General features: G+C 43.6%; 1 protein-coding gene across 2 annotated transcripts in view; it reads left to right on the top strand.

Annotated features, from left to right (window-relative positions):
• The window catches only part of CFAP46 (cilia and flagella associated protein 46), a 231,327-nt gene that overhangs the window by 70,559 nt on the left and 133,063 nt on the right, over positions 1-27,705 (top strand). For both annotated transcript variants that reach the window (XM_073685201.1, XM_073685200.1), the window contains exons 22-27: positions 3,392-3,499; positions 6,477-6,640; positions 10,548-10,679; positions 14,609-14,774; positions 16,631-16,718; positions 25,758-25,917. In XM_073685201.1, the coding sequence (XP_073541302.1) occupies positions 3,392-3,499; positions 6,477-6,640; positions 10,548-10,679; positions 14,609-14,774; positions 16,631-16,718; positions 25,758-25,917 (818 nt within the window). The remainder of the gene's footprint in view (positions 1-3,391; positions 3,500-6,476; positions 6,641-10,547; positions 10,680-14,608; positions 14,775-16,630; positions 16,719-25,757; positions 25,918-27,705) is intronic.

Here is a 27,705-nt window from a genome sequence, read left to right as displayed (position 1 = left end):
AACCTGTTTTCACCTTAATGACCAGTCCAATTTTTTCAATTCTGACCAGTGTCACTTTATTTGGCAATCACTCTTGAACGCTTTAACCTCTTTCTGACTTGGGGCATAATAATACATACCTGTGACCTGGGCCTTTTTGACCAGGCACGTATTATTACGTCTCCTCGGTCACGCCCCGGGCATGATCGCTGCCAGGTGTCAGCTGATTCTAACAGCTGACACCTGGTACTATGTGCCAGGAGCGGTGCCGCACCGCTCCCGCCACATTAACCGATCGAAGTCGATTGCAGCATTGCGGGAGCAGGCAGGAGTAAGTGCGCCCCTCTTACCTTTGATCGGAGACCCTGCGCTGTCTGCGCGGGGTCCCGATCATTGCCATGGTGACCCGATGTTGTCATGACGACATCGAGGTCACCAGGCATTAGGAAGTTAGTTAGACCATGCGCAGTGCGATCTATCTAACTTGTGCCAGTGCAGAGCTGACAGCCTGCATAGCATAAGGCTGCTGCTGCATCTCTATGCTATACAAGAGATCAACTTGCAAAAAATGAAAGTCCCATAGTGGGACAAAGTATAAAAGTGAAAGACCGTGTCCGAAAGTGAAAAAAAAATTGTAAAAATATTTTTTTAAAAAAATGTAAAAATAATCCAAAAAAATATAAAAAAAAAAAAAAATACTGCACCCATAAATAAATTATATTATGAAAATAAATAAAAAAACAATAAACGTACACATATATGATATTGCCACGTCCGGAACGACCTGACCTATAAAAGTATCCCACTAGTTAACCCCTTTAGTGAACACGGTAAAAAATAAAAATCTAAGCAAAAAACAATGCTTTATCATCATACCACTAACCAAAAAATGGAATAAAACGCGATCAAATACACGAATGTAAATAAAAATGGTACCGCTGAAAACGTCATCTTGTCCCGCAAAAAACAAGCCGCCATCAGCCAAAAAATAAAACAGTTATAGCTCTCAGAATAAAGCGATGCAAAAAAAAATATTTTTTCTATAAAATAGTTTTTGTGTAAAAGTGCCAAAACATATAAAAAACTATATAAATGTAGTATCTCTGTAAATGTACTGACCCGAAGAATAAAACTGCCTTATCAATTTTACCACACACGGAACGGCATAAAAAAAAGCAATTCCTGAATCAAAAAAAATGTCATTTTCCCGAAAATGGTACCAATAAAAATGTCAACTTGTCTCGCAAAAAACAAGCCTTCACATGGCTCTGTCGGCCGAAATATGGAAAAATTATTGCAAAAACTAGTCTTTGCAAAAAAAGCATCTTTTAGTGTGTGACAGCTGCCAAACATAAAAACCTGATATGAATCTAGTATCGCTGTAATCGCACCGACCTGAAGAATAAAGTCGTCTAATCACTTATACCGCATGAGGAACGGGGTAAAAAATAAACTCTAGGGTTAGGGTTGTATTAGGGTTGGTGTTAGGGTTAGGGTTGGGATTTTTTCAAAAGTAAAGGAAAAAAAATGATGACGATATGGCGACTAGTGTTGAGCGCAAGTGCTCACTACTTGAGTTTGCATTGGGTGCTGGAGTGACATGCTCGAGTCTAGACCCATATGTTTTGCAGCTGTTATACAGCCAAAAAAAACTTGCGGGGATTGCCTGCCATGCACGAGCGATTCCTGCATGTTTTTTTTTGGGTGTCTAACAAGCGTTAAACATGTGGGGTGTCACTTGAGCACCCGCGATACTTGGCGCATACCCAAGTACCCGATGCAAACTCAAGCAGCGACCTACTGTTATCAAATTCTGTGTCATACTTCTTGGTTAAAAATGTTCACTATAACCCTTGATAAAATCCTTGAGGGGTATAGTTTCCAAAATGGGGTCACTTGTGCGGGGTTTCCACTGATTAGGTGCATCAGGGGGCTCTCCAAACGAGACATGACGTCCGCTCTCGATTCCAGCCAATTTTGCGTTCTGGAACCCTGCCGTGCGCCCAGTGTATTTTCCCCACATATGGGGTATCGGCATACTCAGGAGAAATTGCACAACAGTTTTTGGGGTCCATTTTGTCCTCTTACCCTTGTGAAAATAAAAAATTTGGGGCTAAAAGATAATTTTTGTGGAAAAAGTTAGATTTTTTTATTTTCACTGCTCTACGTTACATTCAAAAAGTCAAATGGCTCTCCTTCCCTTTCAAACCCTGCCGTGCGAGAGCCCCTGTTGTGCCTAAACAGTAGAAACCCCCTCACAAGTGACCCCATTTTGGAAACTACACCCTTCAAGTAACTTATGTAGAGGTGTGGTGAGCACCTAGAACCCGCAGGTGCTTCACAGAATTTTATAACGTTGAGCTGTGAAAATAAAAAAAATAATTTTTCTCACAAAATTTTTTTTATTTTCACAAGGGTAACAGGAGAAAATGGACCCCAAAATTTGTTGTGCAATTTTTCATGGGCATGCCGATACCCCATGTCTGATGGACATTTTGGGCCACGACAGGTCTTGGAAGGGAAGGAGCACCATTTGACTTTTGGAGCGCAAAATTGGCTGGAATCGAGAACAGACGCCATGTCACATGTCCTGGCATGGTCTAACAGGCTTGCCGTAGTTGGCTGACCCTGAGGCTGCCGCAACCTTGCAATAAGATGCGATCAAAATGGCATCAATAAAAACATCAGCTGTGGGTGCAAAAATAAGCCATCACACTGCCCCAGATCCCGAAAAATTAGAACGTTACGGGTCTCGGAAAATGGTGACAAATGCAAAAACTTTTTTTCATACAAATTTTGGAATTTTTTTTCACCACTTAAATAAAAATAAACTATACATGTTTGGTATCTGCACACTCGTACTGAGCTAGGGAATCATCTTGCCAGGTCAGTTTTACCATATAGCGAAGATGTTAAATAAAAATCCAAAAAAACAATTGTGGAATTGCACTTTTTTTGCAATTTCACTGTACTTGGAATTTTTTTCCCGTTTTACAGTGTGCTACATGGTAAAATCCGTGGTGTCATTCAAAAGTACAACGCGTCCTGCAAAATACAAACCCTCATACGGCCACATTGGTGGAAATATTAAAAAGTTTGGTGGAATGTCACCAAATTCTCCGCTCAACCTTGTAAAGTAAAAGTAAAACCTGCTGACCTGTAATACTGCGGGAAATCATCTGATTTACTACTGAATTGTATTTGAGAAAAGTCTTAGAATTTCATCTACTGTCACTTTTTGTGTTTTTCTCCGAACTGATAAAACCACTTTAAAACGATGACAAGCGATGAAATTGACATTCTTTATTTTTTAAGACTATGTTGAGTAAATCAGTAAACCAAAAGAACTTTTACATTATGTTATACTGACAGTAAATTGTGCTCGGTTCATCCAGTTGTCTGTATTTTTCAGGAAAACAATGAAGGACAAAACCCAATGACCAAAGTGATTGTAGCTCTAGAGATGCACTCCTGTAATGGGTTGGGACTGATGGACTTCACCGTGCCGAGCCTCTCACAGGTACGTCGTGTAGGAGAAATTACACTGCACATCATCAATGTGTATCAGAACATATTGGAACCGATGCCTTTGCATTTTTCGGAGCTTTTTACAACCACATATTTTTTATTTATTATTATTTATTATTATAACGCCATTTATCCCATCACGCTTTACATGTGAAAAAGGGGTATACATAGCACAAACAAGTACAATAATCTTGATACATTTAATATAATATATAATGACACATATAATATTATCTCCTTCCTGAAAATGTATGTACAGCTCATAAGTCACAAGTAGGGGTCCCGTTGTGTGGAATGGGCTCAGGAGCCAATATCCAGCTGTGTTATACAGCTGGCATCTGCCTCTAACCACAGCAACCAAAAATATTTACCCCCGTAAATGCCGCCAGTGGTATCTAAAGGGGTATTCCCATCTCCAAGACTCTATCTCAATATGTAGTAGGTGTAATAATGATAATATTAGCAAATATAACCAATTGGAAATGTAGTATAGTTCTACTGATTCACTATGTCACTTACCCCATGTGCAGGTCATTGCAGTAGTTTAAGTATCCATGGTTACGACCACTCATAGTCAGTTAGCTGTTAGTGGTTGGTTATAACCATGCATACCTAAGTTACTGCAATGCCCTAGACATGGGGTAAGCTACATAGCGAATCAGAAGAACTAAACTACATTTCTAATTGGATGTATTCCCTAAAAAAGGGAACTAAAAAAATATAAGTAAAAGAAAAAGTTTTTAGAAATCTAAAAGTAAAAATACAAGGCACCTTTTACACTTTATTAATCAAGAAATAAAGAGATAGTTAAAAAAAAAAAAATCACCAGTATTAGTGTTTTTTAGTCAATGCACCTCCCCAAATCCATGCAATATAAAGCGAACAAAATATCATGTGTGTTTCAAAATGGTTTCAATAAAATCATCATCTCGCTACAAGGGAAAATAACAAGCCCTCCCACAGCTCCATCAAAAAATAAAAATCGTTCCGGTGTCAGAAAAAAGTGATACAAACCGTAATGTGAAGAATCTCTCTGCCGGGTCATTTTTTATATCACATCTTTTTATTTGATTCTTCAAAGAGTATAGCGATAGAATAATTGAGCATTGTGTCATATACCTGCGGCATAGCAGGCCAGTGACGTCAAACATGTAGCAAAGTGAAGAGGATCAATTGTTTCTTCCTGATTTTTGGAACGCTGACAATGAAACTCTCAGTTTTGGGTTCATCTTGTGTCAAACATACAGTGTATGCCTAACATCTCTTACCTGTGCATAGGTGAAAGAGCAAGAAAAGGAGCAAAAAAACATTACCAGGACATTTTTATCACACATTAAACGTCGTAAAAACAACCACAAAATTTATAGGTTTTTTTTTCCAACATTTCACCGCACTTGAAATTATTACTAATCAACCTGCAAAAAAATCAAGCCCTCTTGCCGGGAGAAAAATAAAATAACAGGCAAGGGGTTAATAATTTAAACTTAACCCTTATTTATCTGATTTCAAATTAGGAAATTGCTCCGGCTCCGCAATAGACAACTAAATTAGTAGATAGCCAAGGATGTCGTGTCCGTCAGTAAAGGCAGAGTCAGGCGGCTGTATAACTCGGACGAGGATTGCAATGCTCAGACTGGCCGGTAGCTCTCACGACCCGAACTTGACAGCTGAATAAAAATACACGCTGTCACGCTCAGGTCGGGAGTGCCGCCGGCCAATTCGAACGATTCCCGTTCAAGTTGTATGGCAATCTGACTCTTCCTTAAAAGGGTATTCCCATTTTCAAGATCCTGTCCCAATATGTAATAATAATATTATCAAATGCCTTCAATTAGAAATGTAGTATAGTTCTTCTGATTAGCTATGTTGCTTACCTCATGTGCAGGGCATTGCAGTAGCTTAGGTATCTATGGTTACGACCACTAACAGCTAGAAAACTAACTAACTGTCACTATACGAGTGATCGTAACAGTGGATACCTAAGCTAGTGAACATTTTCTTCTCCGTTTTCTGGTGCGGAAAATCAACCATATTTAACATTTTAAGCAAAGTAAATGACTTGAAGACTCGTGTACCCTGCGCCTTTAAAGTCACTGCTGGACTGCACAATTTTATGGGACACTTTTCCCCATTGACTTCAGTGGATAGTTTTTAAAACAGTTTTTTAAATATAATTGCGTTTTTAAGTGTAGCGCTTCCACATTAAAAAGAAAAAAAAACGTATTAAAGAGCATTTTATCAAATCTGCATGGGAAAATGCATAAAAAAGCAACAAAACGCATATTGCCATTGCTTGTTTTGGTGCAAACAATTTCTGAAAAACAATGTAGAATTTTCTCTACTGAGAACATGGCCTCATAGGAGTGTATTGTAATATAACAAGCATTTTGTGATACTCTGCCAAGAAATGTTTATACTTTAAGTATCTATTCATTGTCCCCCAGTGGATGTGAATTGACGCCTTTAGAGAGTTTTTCTAGCACATTTCGATACTGTATTGAACTTGTATCTAGAGAAATTGGAATCCTTAAAGGAGTATTCCCATCTCCAAGTTCCTATCCTATTGTGTAGTAATAATAATAATATTAGCAAACACCTCCAATTAGAAATTTAGTATAGTTCTTCTGATTCGCTATGTCGCTTACCCCATGTGCAGGCCATTGCAGTAGCTTAGGTATCCAGGGTTACGACCACTCATAAAGGGACAGTGGTTGTCACCATGGATACCTAAGCCACTGTGCTGCCCTGCTCATGGGGTAAACAACATAGCTAATCAGAAGAACTATGCTACATCTCTAATTGGAAGTATTTGCTAATATTATTATAATTACACCTACTACTCATTTGGATAGAATCTTGGAGATGGGAATACCCCTTTAAATATATTTGAGCTAAGAAAATTGTGGACACATGTATAATATATATTCGTGGTTAATGCATCTCATTAATTTAACTCCTCATGTAACCAGGTATTGAAGATGGCTTTGGAGTGTGACTGGTCAGATCCCCTTGTAGAACTGCAGGCATTTACCAGGCTGGCGAACTTCGCCTACAATGCCCACGACCTAGAATTAGCCTCATCTTGTACTCCGAGAGCGCTGACATTTGAGGAAAAGATAAGAAAGCAAGACGTGTATGTATATTTATATATATATATATCTTGCAATTGTACAGTTTCAAACACAATATTACTTGTTTGTCTCTGTTTTTTCACTTTCTGCCTTTCTTCATATATTCATGCCATTTTTATATAATTAGTGCATTATTTCAAGTGCTAGTAAAATAAATTGCCAGCGATCACTACGTGAGTCTGCGGTAAAGTGAGATTTGTATCGCCGCAATGTTACAGGATGAACAAACTGAGACAACATTGCCCCCTGCTGACTGGTTGTAATATTACAGCTTCATGTTGATCAGTAATGTGCAGGAAGTTCACAAGGTTTTTTTTTAATTTTAATTGTGAACAGATCAATTTTATTGATTTAGTTGCATCCATGTGGATAAGTGTCAGCGTTTGTTATTTTATTAATTAATTATTTTTTTTATTTTTTTTAATGATGAAGGATTGAATACTTTTGGAATAAATTTGTCCTGTTGTAGAACAGTCAGGGGGGAAGTAGAAAGTTTTTTTGGTTATTTTTTTTACCACGTTCATTGAATGCTAAAACTGACCTGCCATTATGATTCTCCAGGTCATTCCGAGTTCATAGATACCAAACATGTATAGGTTCTTTTTTATTTAAGTAATGAAAAAAAAATCCAAAGTTTTGTAAATAAATAAATAAAAATAGCACCATTTTCCGAGACCCGTAGTGTCTCCATTTTTCGAGATCTGGGGCCAGGTAAGGACTTATTTTTTGCGCGCCGAGCTGACGTTTTTATTGATACCATTTTGTGGTAGATACAGTGTTTTGTTCGCCCATTATTGCATTTTATTGCAATGTTGCAGTGACCAAAAAAAAGGTAATTCTGGTGTTTAGAATTTTTTTCTCACTACGATGTTTACCGATTGGATTAATTCTTTTTTTTTTATTGATACATTGGGCGATTCTGAACGCGGCGATACCAAATATATGTATGTAGTTTTTTTTTTTTATTATTATTATTTTATTTTAAATGGGGCGAAAGGGGGGTGATTTAAACTTTTATATATTTTTTATTTTTTAAAAAACATTTTTTTTTACTTTTTGCATGCTTCAATAGTCTCCATGGGAGACTAGAAGCAGCAATTACCTGATCGGCTCTGCTACATACAGGGGATGAGCAGACCGCCCGAAAGTAGCAGATTTGCTCACTTGCTATGACCGCCGACCACTGGACGGCGCTCATAGCAATCTGGCTATGACATCCATAGGGGTCTGCTGCAGACCCCGGGTTGTCATGCCAACCCATCGGTGACCCACGATCATGTGACGGGGTCACCGATGGGCGGGGTAAGTGGCGCTCATCCGGTTTGCGCAAGTTAAATGCCGTTGTCAAAGATTGACAGCGGCATTTACCTAGTTAACAGCCGTGGGTGGATCACGATTCCACCCGCCGCTGTTGCAGGTACATGTCAGCTGTAAGGATCCTGCGCTGAACCGGGGGTTATGATGTGGTGCTTACTATTACGTACCACGTCATATAGGGTGTAATATAATCAAACCATCTTAACCATTATGTAGTGTGAACTGAGCCTAAGGTTACATCCATGTGGGACTAGTCTGTTCAGGACTTTCCACAGCAACAAATTGTTCTGAATGTACCCTAATGATATGACCACACAGTACTGATACACTGTGGATTTTACGCAATGGAAAATCTGTAGCAACAATTTCATTGGCAAAATACGCACCAAGTCGTGCAGTATTTGCTGCTTGTTTATATGCAAAAATGCTGCAGATGCCACAGACAGCATAAATTGACATTGTGCAGATTTGTAAATCCATACCTTAAGTCAATATACCGCTGTCCACCCTATTTTTCTGATCTAATACTGGAGATACCAAGATACTGAGGTGAGAAGAGGCTGCTCACACTGCTATCCACCCTGTCTATCTGATCTAATGCTGGAGATACCAGGGGTGGTGAGATAACAAGAGGATATTTACACTGCTATCCACCCTGTCTATCTGATCTAATGTTGGAGATACCAGGGGTGGTGAGATAACAAGAGGATATTCACTCTGCTGTCCACCCTGTCTATCTGATCTAATACTGGAGATACCAGGGGTGGTGAGATAACAATTGGGCTGCTCACACTGATGTTCACTCAGTCTGTCTAATAAATTACTGGAGATACCAGTGGTGCTGAGGTAAGCAGAGGCTTCTCACACTGCTGTCCACCTTGTCTATGTGATCTAATACTGGAGATACCAGTGCTGCTAAGGTAAGAAGAGGCCGCTCACACTGCTGTCCACCTTGTGTATCTTATCTAATACTGGGGATACTAGGAGTGCTGAGGTAAGAAGAGACCACTCACACTGCTGTCCACCATGTCTATCTGATCTAATACACCAGTGGAGCTGAGGTAAGAAGAAGCTTCTAACACTGCTGTCCACCCTGTCTATCTGATCTAATACCGGAAATACGAGGGGTGCTGAGGTAAGAAGAGGCTGCTCACACTCCTGTCCTCGCTGTCTTTCTGATCTAATACTGGAGATACCGGGAGAGCTGAGGTAAGAAGAGACTGCTCACACTGCTGTCCATCCTGTCTATTTGATCTAATATTGGAGATACCAGTGGTGCTGAGGTGAGAATAAACTGCTCACACTGCTGTCCACCCTGTCTATCTGATATAATACTGGAGATACCAGTGGTGCTGAGGCGTAAACAAAACTGCTCACACTGCTGTCCACCCTGTCTATCTGATCTAATACTGGAGATACCAGGGTTGCTGAGGTAAGAAGAGACTGCTCACACTGCTGTCCATCTTGTGTATCTGATCGAATACTGGAGATACCAGGATGCTGAGGTAAGAATAGGCCGGTCACACTGCTGCACACCCTATCTATCTGATATAATACTGGAGATACCAGTGGTGCTGAGGCGTAAATAAACTGCTCACACTGCCTTCCGCACTGTCTTTCTGATCTAATACTGGAGTTACCAGTAGTGCTGTGGTAAGACGAGGCTGCTCCCCTGCTGTTCACCCTCGCTATCCGATCTAATATTGGAGGTACCATGGGTGCTAAGGTAAGAAGAGGCTGCTTACACTGCTATCCACCCTGTCTGTCTGATCTCATACTGCAGATACTGTGGGAGTTTGGGTAAGAGGAAGCTTCTCACACTGCTGTCCACCCTCCCTATTTGATCTAATACTGGAGATATCATGGGTGCTGAGGTAAGAGTAGGCTGCTCATACTGCTGTCCACTCTGTCTGATCTAATACTGGAGATACTGTGGGAACTGAGGTAAGAAGAGGCTGCTCACACTACTGCCCACCCTGTCTGTCTGATCTAATACTGTGGGGGCTGAGGTAAGAGGAGGCTGCTCACACTGCTGTCATACAGATCTAATACTGGAAATACCAGGGGTGCTAAGGTAAGAAGAGGCTGCTCACACTGCTGTCTATTTGATCTAACACTAGAAATACCAAAGTTGCTGAGGTAAAAAAAATGGCTGCTCACACTGCTGTTCACCCTGTTTTTTTTGGAAGCCGAGTGACTCCTGTGACCTGTAGACAACCTATACCACACACTGTCAATCTCTCTGATATAGGTTATCTCCAGGTGACAGCAGCAGAGCTTCTTACTGCACATGCTCACAGCCATCATTACTATTAACATTCATGTTCGGTTTCTCTTAATGTAACAAGACTGGTGCCATTTTGATGTACTATAGTGATAGCAGTAATCATTGACAGTAAGAATTCGGACACATTCATTAGCTGTTTTGCATTTCAGGCCAGTGGAGCAGATTAGTAATTGAGTAGCCGCATATTGACATTTTATAGCTGTTTCTAAAAGGATAATTCTCCAGATGACGATTATGTGGGCATGTAAATACTGTAATGGCTCTTATTCAATAAGTAATTAGGAAATTGCTTGTGACTCTTGCAGCCGCAGCTCTCCATTGGCGTATGAATTGTTGAGCGTCTCCGCCTGTATTCAAGGCCAAAGCATAATGGATAGTTTGGCCGGGAAAAAACACTTTCGTCTTTCTGCCATCAAAGCCTTTGAAATGAGCTCAAGGTACGTTTTTACGGAATGATGTTGTTGTTTTTTTTGTTCTGTTTTTTTTTTTCAATGTATTAATTGATTTGAGGAAAAACCTAATTATGAAATGTGTTATATTAAAGGTCCCTTCCGGGACATTAAAAATGATTTCTAGCCTAAATCACAAATGTCAGATCAGTAGGGGTCAGACTCTCAGTTCCCCCACGTATCATCTGATTGAAGGAGCCGTATAGTCCCGGCGAGCGCTGCCGCTTCCCCATTGTTTGCCAGGCGCAGCACTGCACATTGTGTAGCTAAAGATTTGCCAGATTCGTTTAAGGGGTGCACACCTCTTAAAAAATTTGGAACATCCTACTCCATTGCACATCAGCATTAGACTGCTTTATAATACACAATTCCTAATAAATCTCCCATATAAACATCAGTGATCTATGAGATTTCTGCTTATGTACAATAAAAATCTAGAATACTAAAGCTTAAAGTTATTAAAAGACTATGTCCACCTAAGAAACCAAATTTTGTGTCTACTTCTGCAAGGCAGATCTCCTTGGTAAGAGACAGCAAACAAACTCTATAGTCTGGTGTGGAAGTCAAGTTCCTTTGTATCTTCCCCTAATTTCTGCTAATGTGCCACCAGTATGTTTAGGAAGAAATAGATGACAAGTGAAATGGAGAATAACTGCAGAATCCAACTGAAAAAAGTTATGCTAGGGTAGTAACTCACTCAGGAAAAAAGGTAACAAACTAAAAACTGCAACTGACCCTGCCGGTTCCTGTACAGGCTAGAGATCCTGACCCCACACTCCTTAGTGGTTCCTGCGGGAGCAGAGACAGCCCTAACCATAGACTTGAAGATGGCAGCTTGGACCTGTAACATCCCTGGCGGCGTGCTTGCATAGTGCACCACCTCCCACTATGCAAGACCGCAATCTTACCTGTCAGTCCAGCCTGCAAATCTTGCTCCAGTTCATGTGTGCATGTCTCTTGACTGACTGCTTAGGGCGGCGGCCCGGTTACTTCCTGATTCTTATAGCTGCTGTGGGCGCACCCCTAATGCGTCTCCAGCCTATTGCTGTGAGTCACTGGATATTTAAACCCCCTCCACCCAGTAGGAGGGGCCTGAGCAACACCTTCACTCAGTTAGTCTTTGCTACTGAATTGCCAGGTCCTGTCCTGTTTCTAGTCTGTTTCCGCCATTCTGGGGGCTGCATTCCCAGGCCTGTTACCTGTGACTTCTGGTCTGTTCCGCTACTCTGGGGGCTGTATATCCAGGCTCGTTCTTGTATCTCATTGCAGTAGCAGTTCCTGTCTGAACTGTATCCTAGCCTGTTACCTGTTTGTCTCTATGTCCGTACCTTCCCTTTTCCTGCAGTATCTGAACCTGCACCTACTCCAACTCGTTGTCTCTGTACTTCTGTTTGTGAGTTTTGTGTCCACTCGCTACTTCATGTGAAGTACCTTGTGTATCTGGTTCTGCTTGTCCCTTTTCCCTTCCTCTGTATCTTCCTCCTGTGTTCTAGCCATCTTCCTGTATTTTCCAGTCTGTTCCATGTGAACAGAGCCCTGTCCTCTCTGCCTTGTCCACCGCACCTGCGGTTTCGCTCCGCTCTGTCTTGCCCACCGCTCTGGCGATTTCTCTCTGCTCTGACTTGCCCACCGCTCCGGCGGCTTCCGTCTGCTCTGCCTTACCCACCGCTTCGGCGGTTTCTCTCTGCTCTGACTTGCCCACCGCTCCGGCGGCTTCTTTCTGCTCTGCCTTACCCACCGCTCCGGCGGCTTCTCTCTGCTCTGACTTGCCCACCGCTCCGGCGGCTTCTCTCTGCTCTGCCTTGCTCACCGCACCAGCGGCTTCTCTCTGCTCTGCCTTGCCCACCGCTCCGGCGGCTTCTCTCTGCTCTGTCTTGTCCACCGCACCTGCAGTTTCTCTCTGCTCTGCCTTGTCCACCGCTCCGGCGGTTTCGCTTTACTCTGCTTGTCTACCGCATCTGCGGCTCTGTACCTGTCTCCCAGTCTGTACTGGACCCTATCCAGCCTGCGCTCCAACCTGCTAGTACCTCCTTGTCTGCACTCCTGCCGTGCTTGCCAGTATCTCCCTGTCTGCATACCAGCCGTGCTTGCCAGTGCCCATCTGTCTGCATACCAGCCGTGCTTGCCAGTGCCCACCTGTCTGCATACCAGCCGTACTTGCCAGTACCCACCTGTCTGCATACCAGCCGTACTTGCCAATACCCACCTGCCTGTATGCCAGTCTAACCTGCCTGTTCCTGCATTCCCCAGTGTGGGTCAACAACTGTGACCGGGGTCTGACCTGGAGTCGCACCTGGTCCCTCTGCTCGGTTCCTCCTTGGTCCACGGAGTCGACTAAGCCGCCATGCGACCTTGGTCGGATCGGGTTGATACTTAGTTACGCCCCTCCAGGCACTCCTTGGTTCATGGTACAGTGGGATCATGCTCACGCCAGTCAGTCCGGGAGCGAGCGTAACAGGACCTAAACTGCCTGAAAGTCCGTTGAGATCTAAAGAACTGGAGGGCAGAGCAGAGTGTGAATTACCTACAAAAGGGAAATTGTGCTGAAATAGAAAGAGATCCCAGAGTGAGTAAAGTTAACCACGAAATACAAAATAAAGTATGTAGTACTAGGTTATATGCCGCCTACTTCCTAAAAAGAAACAGAAGAAAGGTGCAGAGTAAAGTACAGAAACAGCAAGGAGATAAACCCTAGCTGGAATTTCACTGACTGGCTTTAAGCTATATTAGAATGGCTGAGCATCCACAAGAAACTATCACCAGCAGGAAATGCCAGCAGGGGGACAGAATATAAAGCCGCACCCAAAAGGCGATAGGGCAGACAAATGAACACTCCTGTGTTAGGCCATGTGCCCACGTAGCGTTTTTGCGGCATTTTTACGGCCGCGAAAACGCTTGTAAAACCGTCTGCCATGGAAAGCAATGTGAATTCGGATGTGCTGTGCACATGATGCGCTAATTTGAGTGCCAAATTCGCATTGCGTTGCAAAGCGCAGCATGACCATTTCTACCGCAATTACGCTGCAAATTCGCGGCCATTGTGGAACATTGAAACGCAGCAAACACACAGGTATATGTGGATTTGCTGCGTTTCAATTAAATTCAATGGCCGCGAATTTGCAGCGTAATCGCGGTGTGTGTGGTACCCAGGATGAAGAGGAGACTACAACTCCTCTTCATCCCGGCTACCACGCGGTGAAAAAAAGAAATAAAGTTAAAAATAAAAAAAAAACTGTATACTCACCTCTCCGGTCTGCTCCCGGCGGCATCCTCTCTCCTTGGCGTCCCGCGGTGTACTGGCAGGACCTGCGGTGACGTCATTTAGTCAGCTGATGGTCACGCGACCACTGACATCAGCGGTCAGGTGATGGTCGCGTGACCATCAGCTGACTAAATGATGTCACTTTTCCAAGCGATTCTCAAAATCGCTTGGAAAAGTGCTTGAAAAAAACGCATGTAAAAACGCTGAAAAAATGCTTCTCTCTGGCAGAAAAAACGCATGTAAATCTGCTACGTGGGCACATAGCCTTAAGCTAAACAGACTGCAGCCAGAGTAGCAGAACCTAAACACATGGAGAAAAGGTTTATCTGCTGTGGCTCGGCAGCCAGCGAAGCTGACCACAAAACACAGGCTCAAGGGTTCCAACCCAGGAGCATGACACAAAGGGTTTGTTGTCTGTTACCATGGAGATACATAAGTCTGCATACATTCACATGGTAGGAATTTTTTTTTGAAGATTATCTGCAAAGTTGCTTCCTTTTTCATTCTATACGCTTTAGAGCATTAAAAAAAATGGTTATGCTTTGAAAAGCCTTTAATCAGCAAAAATGCATCTGTAATGGATTTATTCATTGCATGTATTGCGGATAATGGCGTGCGATGGTCAGTCATTCCCTTTGTTCTTCTCTGTATTTAGGTTTGCTGGTGAAGCTGGGAACCCTTCTTTGACAGTACAGGCAGCTAAACATTTCTGGCATGCTTGTTCCCCACTGATAAAGTCTGCCAAAGAACGGGAACCCCTAAAGGATTCGGTGGTTTGTGTTCTCGAATCCCTGGCAGAGGCCGAAGTCAGACGTAGAAAGGTACAGACTGCAATGTTATACTGTTTCCGGATCTATATCTATACCAGACTTAAAAAGGGAAAACTTCTCAGTGTAGCTTTAGGAGAAGACCAGCGCCACTTACAGTACCTGTATTCTGTGAACATAGAAAGCAAGGAGCTGATCATATGGCGTCACAGACATTACTCCTGCCCTTCTGATTACTCCATCCACCATAAATGGTGCCGAGGAAGGATGGCGACTCTTACTAGGGCTTCCACAAGCCACTTTGCTAACCAGGTCCAGGAGATCCTTGGCCTAGCAGGTTTCACACTGGAAACTAGGCCTAATATTAGATTCCTAATGACCTTATCTGTTTGTATAGAAGTAGGAGGAAGCGAGCGGTGACCGCCTACTGTGAATGGTGAATTCTGTGTTAGTTACTCTGTCTTCATAACCCTGTCTGTAATGATAATGAGAATGCTGAAAAGTCATCCATAGAGAACAAAATGTGAGCATAGTATAAGACAGTGGCCAAGTGTGAAATTTTCATGATTTTTTTTACTTTGATTTAAAATAGATGACGATATGGAAAATGTAAATAAGATAATTAAAAAAAATACCATAAAAACTTGATTTAACCCCTCAATGACTTGACGTACAGCATTTGTCCTATGCCGTCTCCCTGACTTTGATGCGGTTTGCAAGACGAGCCCGCATCTTTGCCAACAGATGATGGCTGTGATAACCAGCTCCACCCGCAGATGTTAACCTGTCAAATGCTGCTGTCAATCTGTGACAGCGGCATTTACAGAGCGTTGGCAGAGGGGCGCGTCATTCTATGATCACAGGGACCCTCTGTACCTCGCATACCTGCTCTGTCCTGTGAGTCAGATGGAGTGGTGCCTGGAGTGTACTGGTGGCCCAGCCTATTCTCTAGTGAGGTCCCGGTAGACACTTAGTCACGCCCCTCCAGGGTATGCCCGGCCCCGTGTTATAATGAGAAGTGTTATACCAGTGTTATAATGAGAAGACAGTATTAAAGGGAATCTGTCAGCAGGTTTTGGCTACCTCATCTGAGAGCAGCATAATGTAGGCAAAGATACCCTGAACCAAAAAAAGTATCACTTAGTTTACTAAGCAGCAGTTGTGACACAATCTAGAGTTTTTAGATGTAAAATGCAGCAGAGCTGAGAAAGCTGCTCCCTCCCACACCAGGCTCTCTATGTACTTAGTCTATTGACAGTGAGCTACTTATCACAGGAGGAGGCGGAGTCAGACTAAATTGTGTGCACATCAGACCTAACAGTGATAATATCCTGGTGTTAAAACCTTCACTGTAAGTAAAGAACAGCACACAGCTTAATAAATGAGACATCATTGAATTCAGTGTTTTAAGCACTGTATTCGGCTACTGTATCTCTGGCAGTCCCATAAATAATTTCTCCTATACTCTGGAATCAAGGAGGGACACGTCTCGTATAATCAGCCCTGTAGATACTGAGTAGAGTAGGAGGACGCTCCATGACTAACGCTAAATTAAAGCACCTTCTCAATGCATGTGTACAGTGAAGAGAGACCCCCATTCAAGTGATTAGTGGGGTACCCAGCGGTCATACATTAATAAATGCACAGTGTTAATAACGTAACCCACTGATTTCATATAATTGTACAGAACATTGATATTCCTACACATCAAATTATTACATTCAGTGCATTAAATTAGAAAACGAGCAACCCTCGTGGGAATTCTGGCTCCTTCACAGATCACGGTCCTGTCAATGGTTCTGTTCACAAATAAAGCAAGATAAAAGATAACGAGCTGATTACCCTGCGGGTATGCCTATCGGGCGCTCAAACGTTCACTGCATTAATATTACATTTTTTGCCTTTGCCAGGGGTCAGAAGATGACACCATGTTATTTCACCTGTGGCCTTCCATGGATGTTCAAAGCCGTACAGTTCACGAGCAAGAAAATCTCGAAGGTAAGTCATAAATTAGTAAAACTATTAAAAAGATAGAGAGATCTGTCATACACAGTAAAACCTGTCTGATGCAGAATCTTTATTAAACGCCCTCGGATAACTTCCCGCACACGACTAGTTCTCTTTTTAATACATAGATGTTGTTTCTATTTAGAGTAGCGTAAATCATAGAATAGCACGGCACTCAAATGAGTTGATGTGAAATTTAATAGTAAAAGGTCAAAAAATTATTCTGTACAGGTAGAAAAGCCAGCGATTCGGCTCGTAGACACTGATCACAGCCTAAAAGAAATATATACATGTACAAAAATCAACAAAAATGTACTTAAAAAATCCTCTTACATAAGTACAGACACATGATTGCACAAAAGAAATGTATATACAGTTGTGCTCAAAATTTTACATACCCCGGCAGAATTTTTCCTTTCTTGGCCTTGTTTCAGAGAATATGAATGAAAACAAAGCAACTTTTTCTCCACTTATGGTTATTGGTTGGGTGAAGCCATTTATTGTCAAACTACTGTGTTTTCTCTTTTTAAATCTTAATGACAACCAAAAACATCCAAATGACCCTGATCAAAAGTTCACATACCCTGGTGATTTTGGCCTGATAACATACACAGCATTTGACACAAATGGGTTTGAATGGCTACTAAAGGTAACATCGTCACCTGTGACCTGTTTGCTTGTAATCAGTGTGTGTGCATAAAAGCTGAGTGAGTTTCTGGGATCCAGACAGACTCTTGCATCTTTCATCCAGCCACTGATGTTTCTGGATTGTGAGTCGTGGGGAAAGCAAAAGAATTGTAAACGGATCTATGGGAAAAGGTAGTTGAACTGTATAACTCAGGAAAGGGATACAAAAAAATATCCAAGGAATTGATAATGCCAGTCAGCAGCGTTCAAACTGTGATTAACAAATGGAAAATCAGGGGCTCTGTAAAACCAAACCACGATCAGGTAGACCAACAAAAATTTTGGCCACAACTGCCAGGAAAATTGTTCGGGATGCAAAGAAAAACCCACAAATAAATCAGCTGAAATTCAGGACTCTCTGAAAACTAGCGGTGTGGCTGTTTCAAGATGCACAATAAGGAGGCACTTGAAGAAAAATGGACTGCATGGTCGAGTCGCCAGAAGAAAGCCATTACTGCGCAAATGCCACAAAGTATCTCGCCTACAGTATGCCAAATAGCACAGAGACAAGCCTCAAAACTTCTGGAACAAGGTAATTTGGAGTGATGAGACCAAAATTTTACTTTTTGGCCACAACCGTAAACGTTACATTTGGAGAGGTCAACAAGGCCGATGATGAAAGGAACACCATTCCTACAGTAAAGCATGGAGGTGGATCGCTGATGTTTTGGGGATGTGTGAGCTACAAAGGCACAGGAAACTTGGTAAAAGTTGAAGGAAAGATGAATGCAGCACGTTATCCGCAAATACTGGAGCCAAATTTGCACTCATCAGCCCGGAAGCTGCGCATGGGACGTACTTGGACGTTCCAACATGACAACAATCCAAAACACAAGGCCAAATCGACCTGTCATTGGCTACAGCAGGACAAAGTGAAAGTTCTGGAGTGGCCATCTCAGTCTCCTGACCTCAATATCATTGAGCCACTCTGGGGAGATCTCAAGCTCAGTTCATGCTGGACAGCCCAGGAATTTGGATGTTTTTGGTTGTCATTAAGATTTAAAAAGAGAAAACACAGTAGTTTGACAATAAATGGCTTCACCCAACCAATAACCATAAGTGGAGAAAAAGTTTTTTTGTTATCATTCATATTCTCTGAAACAAGGCCAAGAAAGGAAAAATTCTGCCGGGGTATGTAAACTTTTGAGCACAACTGTATATACATTTCTTTTGTGCAATCATGTGTCTGTACTTATGTAAGAGGATTTTTTAAGTACATTTTTGTTGATTTTTGTACATGTATATATTTCTTTTAGGCTGTGATCAGGGTCTACGAGCCCAATCGCTGGCTTTTCTACCTGTACAGAATAATTGTTTGACCTTTTACTATTAAATTTCACATCAACTCATTTGAGTGCCGTGCTATTCTATTTACAAAATTTGAAAGAAAATTGTTTCCAAATTAGACAATGTGATTTTCAGGATTTGTTTTGTCATTTTGTCTCTCATTGTTGAGGTCTACCTATGATGTCAATGACAGGCCTCTCTCATCTTTGTAAGTGGGAGAACTTGCACAATTGGTGGCTGACTAAATACTTTTTTTCCCCCACTGTGTGCCACATGTCTCATTTCCTGTGCATTTATTAGTCATTGCTTTATGTCCAGGAATGGATCCTTTCAGTAAAGAGGTTATCCAAGACTACGATATTGATGACCTAAACTTAAAGGGTTTTTCCCAGGAACAAATTGTCATTTTAATCAATAGATCTTAGAATAATAATAAAAAAAATGTTCCTGTGCTGAGATAATCTTATAAATGTGCCCTGCTGTGTACTGTGTAATGGCTGTATCTGACTGTACAGGAACATGGTCTGATCATACCACAGCTCCTGGGCAGAGGAGGAAGAAAAAGAGTATACAGACATTACAACCAGAGAACGCAGATGATTTTTTTTGTGAGGTAAAACATTTCCCTGCCTGTTTTTAAACAATGTTTTACTTCAAAGAAAGAATCATTTGTGATCCCCTGCTGTGATGTCTGTATACTCTTTTACTTTCCTCTCCTGCCCAGGAGCTGTGATATGATCAGACCATGTTCCTGCACGGTCAGACACAGCCATTACACAGTACACAGCAGGGGCACATCTATAAGATTATCTCAGCACAGGATCATTTTATTTAAACACATCCAATTGTGGAAATTATTATCATTCCAAGATCTATTGGTTAAAATAGTGATAAAACCCCTTTAACATAGAGCATCAGCAAAAGATTGGTAAGGATTCAACTCCTGGCGTCACCACCTGCCTGCTGATATCTGGTCCCACGGCTGCTAGAAGTACATAGTGTAAGGAGCCTTAAAAGCACTGTGTAGTGGCCATTCCTGGGTGCTGGGGCTCTGCTCTCATTCACTGCAATAGAAGCTGAGCTGCAGTACCTGTGAATGGCCACTACAGGCACTACAGAGCTATGCAGTCCTGGCTCCTCATACTATGTAATTCCAGATATCGGCAGATTGTGGGGGTGCCGGCTGTTGGACCCTTGCCGGTCTTTTATCAATGACCTTTCTGAGAGACAGATGAACAATATCAGGCCATGTGCTCACGTAGCGTTTTTGCAGCGTTTTTACAGCCGCGAAAACGCTTGTAAAACCGTCTGCCATGCGAAGCAATGTGAATTTGGATGTGCTGTGCACATGATGCGCTAATTAGCGCGCCGAATTCGCATTGTGTTGCAAAACGCAGCATGACCATTTCTACCGCGATTACGCTGCAAATTTGCGGCCATTGAGGAACATTGAAACGCAGCAAACCCGCAGGTATATGTGGATTTGCTGCGTTTCAATTAAATTCAATGGCCGCAAATTTGCAGCGTAATCGCGGTGCTTGTGGTACCCGGGATGAAGAGGAGACACCAACTCCTCTTCACCCCGGCTACCACGCGGTGAAAAAAAGAAATAAAAAAGTTAAAAATAAAAAAAAACCTGTATACTCACCTCTCTTGTGTGCTCCCGGCGGTGTCCTCTCTCCTCAGCGTCCTGCGGTGTACTGGCAGGACCTGCGATGACGTTATTTAGTCAGCTGATGGTCACGCGACCGCTGACGTTAGCGAGCAGGTGATGGTCGCGTGACCATCAGCTGACTAAATGATGTCATCGCAGGTCCTGCCAGTACACCGCAGGACGCTGAGGAGAGAGGACACCGCCGGGAGCACACGAGAGGTGAGTATACAGTTTTTTTTTTTTTTTTTAACTTTTTAATTATTTATTTATTTATTTTTTTACTATAGATGCAGCATTTAAAGCATCTAAGTTGGTCACACTATATATGCCGGTTGCATGGATTTATATAGTGTGACCAACTTGTCAAGCACTTTTCCAAGTGATGCTCAAAATCGCTTGGAAAAGTGCTTGAAAAAACGCATATAAAAATGCTGAAAAAACGCTTCTCTCTGGCAGAAAAAACACATGTAAATCTGCATGCGTTTTTTTCTGCCAGAGAGGCAAAAACGCTCTGTATCAAATCTGCATCGTGGGCACATAGCCTCATAGTCTTGGACATCCCTTTTAAGGAACATTTTCAAAATCAGATCACTAATACAGTTGTAGAGATCTTACAATGAGAAGTATTTGCTAAACCAGACACATCAGTGATACTGGCAGCTTCTCTCTAAAGGGGTTTCAATATGTTCATATGACAGGCCATCAATGTATGGTGAAAACTAGACTTATTGCCCTCCACTTATCGGTGCATATCTCTATTTCAACTCTGTCCCTTTTAATTATTATTATTATTATTATTATTTATTGTTATAGCGCCATTTATTCCATGGCGCTTTACATGTGATAGGGATATACATAACAAAAGCATTTACATAATCTTAACAAAACGAGTCAGCGACTGGTACAGGAGGAGCGAGGACCCTGCCCGCGAGGGCTCACAATCTACAAGGGATGGGTGAGGATACAGTAGGTGAGGGTAGAGCTGGTCGTGCAGTGGTGTTTACTGCAGGTTGTAGGCTTGTCGGAAGAGGTGGGTCTTCAGGTTCCTTTTGAAGGTTTCCACAGTCGGCGAGAGTCTGATATGTTGGGGTAGAGAGTTCCAGAGTAGGGGGGAAGCACGGGAGAAATCTTGTATACGATTGTGGGAGGAGGAGATAAGAGGGGAGTAGAGAAGGAGATCTTGTGAGGATCGGAGGTTGCGTGCAGGTAAGTACCGGGAGACTAGGTCACAGATGTATGGGGGAGACAGGTTGTGGATGGCTTTGTATGCCATGGTTAGGGTTTTGAACTGAATTCTCTGGGCAATGGGGAGCCAGTGAAGAGATTGACAGAGAGGAGAGGCCGGGGAATAGCGGGGGGACAGGTGGATTAGTCGAGCAGCAGAGTTTAGGATAGATTGGAGGGGTGCGAGAGTGTTAAAAGGGAGGCCACAGAGCAGGAGGTTGCAGTAGTCGAGGCGGGATATGATGAGGGCATGCACTAGTGTTTTTGCAGAGTCTTTGCTGAGGAATGCACGGATCCGGGAGATGTTTTTGAGTTGGAGTCGGCAGGAGGTGGAAAGGGCTTGGATATGTGGCTTGAAGGAGAGATCAGAGTCCAGGGTTACCCCAAGGCAGCGAGCTTGTGGGACTGGGGAGAGTGAACAGCCATTGATGTTGATGGATAGGTCGGATGGGGGATGTGAATGAGAGGGTGGAAAGATGATGAACTCTGTTTTATCCATGTTGAGTTTTAGAAATCTGTCGGAGAAGAAGGATGAGATGGCAGACAGACATTGTGGGATTCTGGTTAGTAGGGAGGAGATATCGGGTCCAGAGAGGTAGATCTGTCTGTCGTCAGCATAGAGGTGATACTGAAAACCGTGAGACTCTATGAGCTATCCCAGGCCGAAGGTGTAGATGGAGAAGAGCAGAGGTCCTAGAACTCAACCTTGGGGGACACCGACAGATAGGGGGCGAGATGAGGAGGTGGTGCGTGAGTGGGAGACGCTGAATGTCCTGTCTGTTAAGTATGAGGAGATCCAAGATAGAGCCAAGTCTGTGATGCCGAGAGATGAGGGAATGGTCCACTGTGTCAAAGGCAGATGACAGGTCCAGAAGGAGGAGGATGGAGTAGTGTTGCTTGGATTTGGCATTTAGTAGGTCGTTGGTGACTTTGGTCAGGGCAGTTTCAGTCGAGTGATGCGGTCGGAAGCCAGATTGTAGACGGTCGAAGAGGGAGCAGGAGGAGAGGTGGGAGGACAGTTCAAGGTGGACATGTTGTTCTAGAAGTTTTGAGGCAAAGGGGAGGAGTGATATGGGGCGGTAGCTAGTCAGAGAGGAAGGGTCAAGGGAGGGCTTTTTGAGGATGGGTGTGATTGCGGCATGTTTGAAACATGAGGGGAAGACTCCGGTTGTTAGTGACAGATTGAAGAGGTGGGTTAGGGTTGGGATGAAGACTGTGGTGAGGTTAGTGATGAGGTGGGATGGGATTGGGTCAAGTTCGCAGGTGGTGAGGTGTGATTTGGAGAGTAAAGAGGAGACTTGACCTTCTGTAATGGTGGAGAAGTGGAGTTTGGAGGAGGAGGGTTGAGTAGATATGAGGAGGGGTTGTGTGGACTTTAGGCAAAAGTTTTGTCTGATGGTGTCAATCTTCTGTTTGAAGAATGAGGCACAGTCGTCGGCTGAGATGAGAGAAGAGGGAGGAGGTGCTGGGGGACGAAGGAGAGAGTTGAAAGTGTTAAATAGCTGTTTAGGGTTGTGAGATAGGGAGGATATGAGAGATGAGAAGTAGGTTTGTTTTGCTGTAGTGAGTGCGGACTTGAAATTAGTGAGGGATTGCTTGAATGCCATGAAGTGCTCGATGGAGTGAGACCTTTTCCATCTCCGCTCCACAACCCTGGAGGCCCGGCGCAGTTCTTTGGTAAGTTTAGTGTGCCAGGGTTGCCTGTTGAATGTGCGATGTGTGGTGTGTGTGAGAGGGGCGATCGAGTCTAGAGCTGAAGCTATTGTGGTGTTATATAAAGCAGCAGCAACGTTTGCATCGTGTAAGGAATTTATGTCTGTGAGAGGAAGGAGGGATTCAGAGAGAGAGTGTAGGTCAAGGTGTTTGAGATTTCTGCGAGGGTGTGTGAGTTTGTGGAGTGGGGATTGTGCACCCGGAGAGGAGAGGGTAGAGAATGTGAGGAGGTTATGGTCAGAGAAGGGAGTGGTGAGTTAGAGAGGTTAGATAGGGAACAGAGGCGGGTGAAGATGAGGTCCAGTGTGTGGCCATCTTTGTGGGTGGGTGTTGAAGACCATTGAGTGAGTCCAAAGGAGGAAGTGAGGGATAGGAGCTTAGAGACAGACGAGTGGGGAGTGTCAATGGGGACGTTGAAGTCACCCATTATGATAGTGGGGATGTCAGTGGAAAGGAAGTGAAGCAGCCAGGTGGTGAAATAGTCTAAGAAGGTGGTGGCTTGCCCTGGGGGTTGGTAAACGACGGCCAGTTGGAGGTTGGAGGGGGAATAGATGCGCACACAGTGCACCTCAAAAGAGGGGAGTGTAACGGAGGGTGGCAGTGGGATTTTGGTGAAAGCGCAGAGTTCTGATAGGAGGAAACCTACGCCTCCACCATGTTTGCCATTGGGGCGGGGGGTGTGGGAAAGGTGGAATCCGCCATTTGAAAGGGCAGCTGGGGAGGCTGTGTCAGAGGGGGTGAGCCATGTTTCGGTGATGGCGAGGAAGGAGAGTTTGTTTGTAATGAAAAGATCGTGGATGAAGGAAAGTTTGTTGCAGACAGAGCGAGCGTTCCATAGAGCTCCTGTTAGTATAGCTGAGGAGGTAGGTATTAGTTGGATGGGTATGAGGTTAGAAGGGTTGCGACAGTTTGAGGAAGGTCGTGGATAGGAGGTAGAAGTGACTGTGGGGATATGGCGAGGAGGACCAGGATTTGGAGTGATATCTCCAGCAGTGAGGAGGAGCAGAGAAAGTGTTAGCAGGTGGGAGCAAGAGAGAGCATGAGGTGGCTGTCTGTGTTTGGAGATCCAGGATTGAATGTTGAGGAATAATTTGGAGGAGGAGGTGAGGTGAATTGGGAGGATAGAGGGAGAGATGAAGAGTTACTTACTAGGTGTAGGGATTTGAGGGGTTATTAGAAAGTGGAGGACTATAGAGGAAAAAGTGAGAGCTAACAGAAACATAGTTAAAAGAGACTAAGTGGTCAAAGTGTTGGTTACCTGACTCCTGCCCTGACTAACTGCCTCTGAAATAACTGCCACTTCTCTCCGAAGCCACTTAGTACAAGAAGACGCGTGCACACCCCAGCACGCGTGCACCCCTTACAGAGAGTCTAAATATATAGGCCACATTAAACTATATCAGGTGAAGGGCATTGTGGGAACGGCTTGTGGATAAATTAACAGCTGGTCATTTCAACAGGAGATGGCTGGGTGATCAAAGACAGAGCTAGGACTCTAGTCTCTGCAGTTTAGCACCTCTAAAAATCAGATAAGGTATGTAGTGGAGAAGGGACAAACATATGTGAATATTGATTGGAGTGGGACAGATGAAGCAGAGAAATTATGCAGAGCATGTACCAGAGAGATGGGTCAGCAGAGCATTAGATGACAGCATACATAGGAGCAGGGAAATTATGCAGAGCATGTACCAGAGAGATGGGTCAGTCCTTCATTACGCTGATTGGTTGGGATGCCAGATGTCTCCCCCCCTGAACTGGTCAAACATGTTATCCACCAGTAGTATTCACCCCTATCATGCTATAATTTACTCAATTTCGATACTTTTGTAATATGTAATAGTACACTAAATAAAGTGACACCAGACATAGGGTAAAGACTTGAGAATATAGAAAAGTTCTGCCTATCCTGCAGTTTTCATAATGTTTTAGGGGCATTCCTTAAAGGGAATCTGTCACCAGGGTTTAACTACTTAATCAAAGAGCAGCATAATGTAGAGAAAGAGACACTGATTCCAGCGATGTGTCACTTACTGGGCTGCTTATTGTAATTTTTATAAAATCACTGTTTTATCAGCAGGATATTATCACTAGAGGACTAGTATCTCTGCTCCCAGGTAGTCCAACCCCGCCCCCAGCACTGATTGGCCTATACATGTACATGGAAAGCAGCCAATCAGTGGTGTGGGGCAGGGTTATACAGAGCTCAACATTCAGAGAACTGCTAGATCTGCAGCAGTGAAAACAGCAGCCCAGTAAGTGACAAATCACTGGAATCAGAATTCTGCTCTCAGATGAAGTAGCAATAACACGGTGACAGATTCCCTTTAAAGATCGGTTAAAAAAAAACTTCTAACAGGTGAGATGAGCAATGTTTCAGTAAAGCTTCTTGCATCAATTTTCCTTTATGCCTTCCGGTTTTAGAAATTGTTATTGCAAGTAATACCAGGCATCTGCGTTCATTGCAGGTGTTTCCAGTGAATCGGATCCTTATAATCAGAAGCTCTGCTTGAAAGCTGCACTTTATGAGTTGCTCTTCAACATTTATGCAGATAAGAATGACTGGCAGTCAGGCCTGAAAGTGCTGGATGAAGCCATTGGCATTCTGCCTCGCACCAGACACAGACTGTAAGTGTAATCCCTTTCTCTTTTCTCTGCTATGATCTTAAAGGGACAGTAGCCTCAACATGTTCACTGTTAGGCTGCTTGCCCACTATGCGTTTTTTAAGCGTTTCTGCAGTGTAATTTCCGCCACGGAAACGCTTAAAAAACGCTTGGTAATAGGTCTGCAATGGTCCCCAATGATAATCCGCATGTGCTGTGCACATGCTGCGGAAATTTCCACTGCTTATTATCAATGCAGAAAAATCCGCTGCATGTCCATTAATTTTGCGGAATTGCGGCATTTTAGCCGCCATAGATTATCATTGAGCCGCATAACATCCGCATGCATACATATACTTACCTTCTGATGGCCCCCTGTCTGCTCTCGGCGGCGCTGCTGGCTCATCAGCTGCTCGCGGTGGTAAAAGTACCTTCCATGACATAATTTTGTCATGTGACAGGTCACATAACTAAATCACGTCATGGAAGATCCTTCTACACCACCGCGAGCAGCCGAAGACACTGGACACACCGGAGAAGGAGACCGGGGGCCATCGGAAGATGAGTATAATGTTTGTACCTGGCAGAAAAAACGCATGTAAAATCCGCATGTGTTTTTTCTGCCAGGGAGATGCAGAAACGCTCAGGAAAAATCCGAAATCCGCAGCATTTCTGCATCGTGGGCACATAACCTTAGAGTCAAGTGCAAAATACATAAAAGTAGCAATAGAACAAAGAAATGAAGGGAAAGCTAAATTAAAGGGATTGTCCACTACTCGGATAACCCCTTCTGAAACCTTATATTCCCCCCTTGTAAAATAATAACACCTATACTCACCTCTTCCAGTAGTGTTGGCACCTGCTCTCCCAGAGATCACATGACATTATGTCATGCAATTCCTGTGGCCAAGCAGCACTAGCTTCACACTCCCTGACTCCGGACATATCACATACATCCGAAGGAACTGTTGGATCTAAGGTCAGAACTGGATGCCGCGAATCTCTAGTCTGAGTATTTGCGAAAATATATCTCTGGAATACAACTTTTCTATATTTGGGTTACTTGACTTATGTTAGTTTTCTGGTGTAAAAAAATAGCAAATTATGGTGCACATCCTGTTTACTGAATAGGTTACATCTTACTCTGTCGCCTCATTGGGGGACACAGGACCATGGGTGTTATGCTGCTGTCCACTAGGAGGCGACACTATGCATAATCTGAAAAAGATTAACCGTGGCTCCTCCTCTGCAGTGTACACCCCTGGATGGCGTCAGCCTTCTCCAGTTTTTGCTTAGTGTCGCATAGGAGGCACACCTAAAACTTTTACTCCGTTTTCTCCGACGGAATTACAGATGAAGAAAAGCGGGTCTCCTGCAAGACTCCCGGCATGGCTCCTTCCTCTGCCCCCTATTACGGGGTGCACAGTTGAAGTTGAGATGGCTATTCCCCATGTCGCTCCTTCCCCAGCCCCTCGGGTGCTGGTTCGAAGTCGAGACCCCCCTCCTTCCCCAATTCCTTTTGGTTTCTGGGTTGAGGTCGAGGCGAGGATAAAGCCCCCTGATGGTGACAGCAGCACCCTCCCTAATCCCCCTCTGGGGGCATTAGATTGAGACGCCTCAGGTAGGGCCTGTACAGGCTGCACTCTGCAGCTCCCAGTAGCTAGCACACTGCAGCTGAATCCAGGGACCCCAGCCCTGCTGCGGGCTCCTGTCGGGGCCGGGGGGAGTGCAGGCAGGCATGGCACAACACAGGCACAGGCCTCCCTGCGCCCTGTCTCCGCGGCAGCATCAGCTCTATGGTGCCTCAGGGGG

Source organism: Phyllobates terribilis, unplaced genomic scaffold (genome assembly GCF_046119375.1).
Source record: "Phyllobates terribilis strain yellow unplaced genomic scaffold, ASM4611937v1 Scaffold_5__5_contigs__length_657084704, whole genome shotgun sequence".
Lineage (NCBI taxonomy): Eukaryota > Metazoa > Chordata > Amphibia > Anura > Dendrobatidae > Phyllobates > Phyllobates terribilis.
The sequence above is the reverse complement of the archived record's forward strand: the minus strand, read 5'-3'. Positions and strand labels throughout refer to the sequence as shown.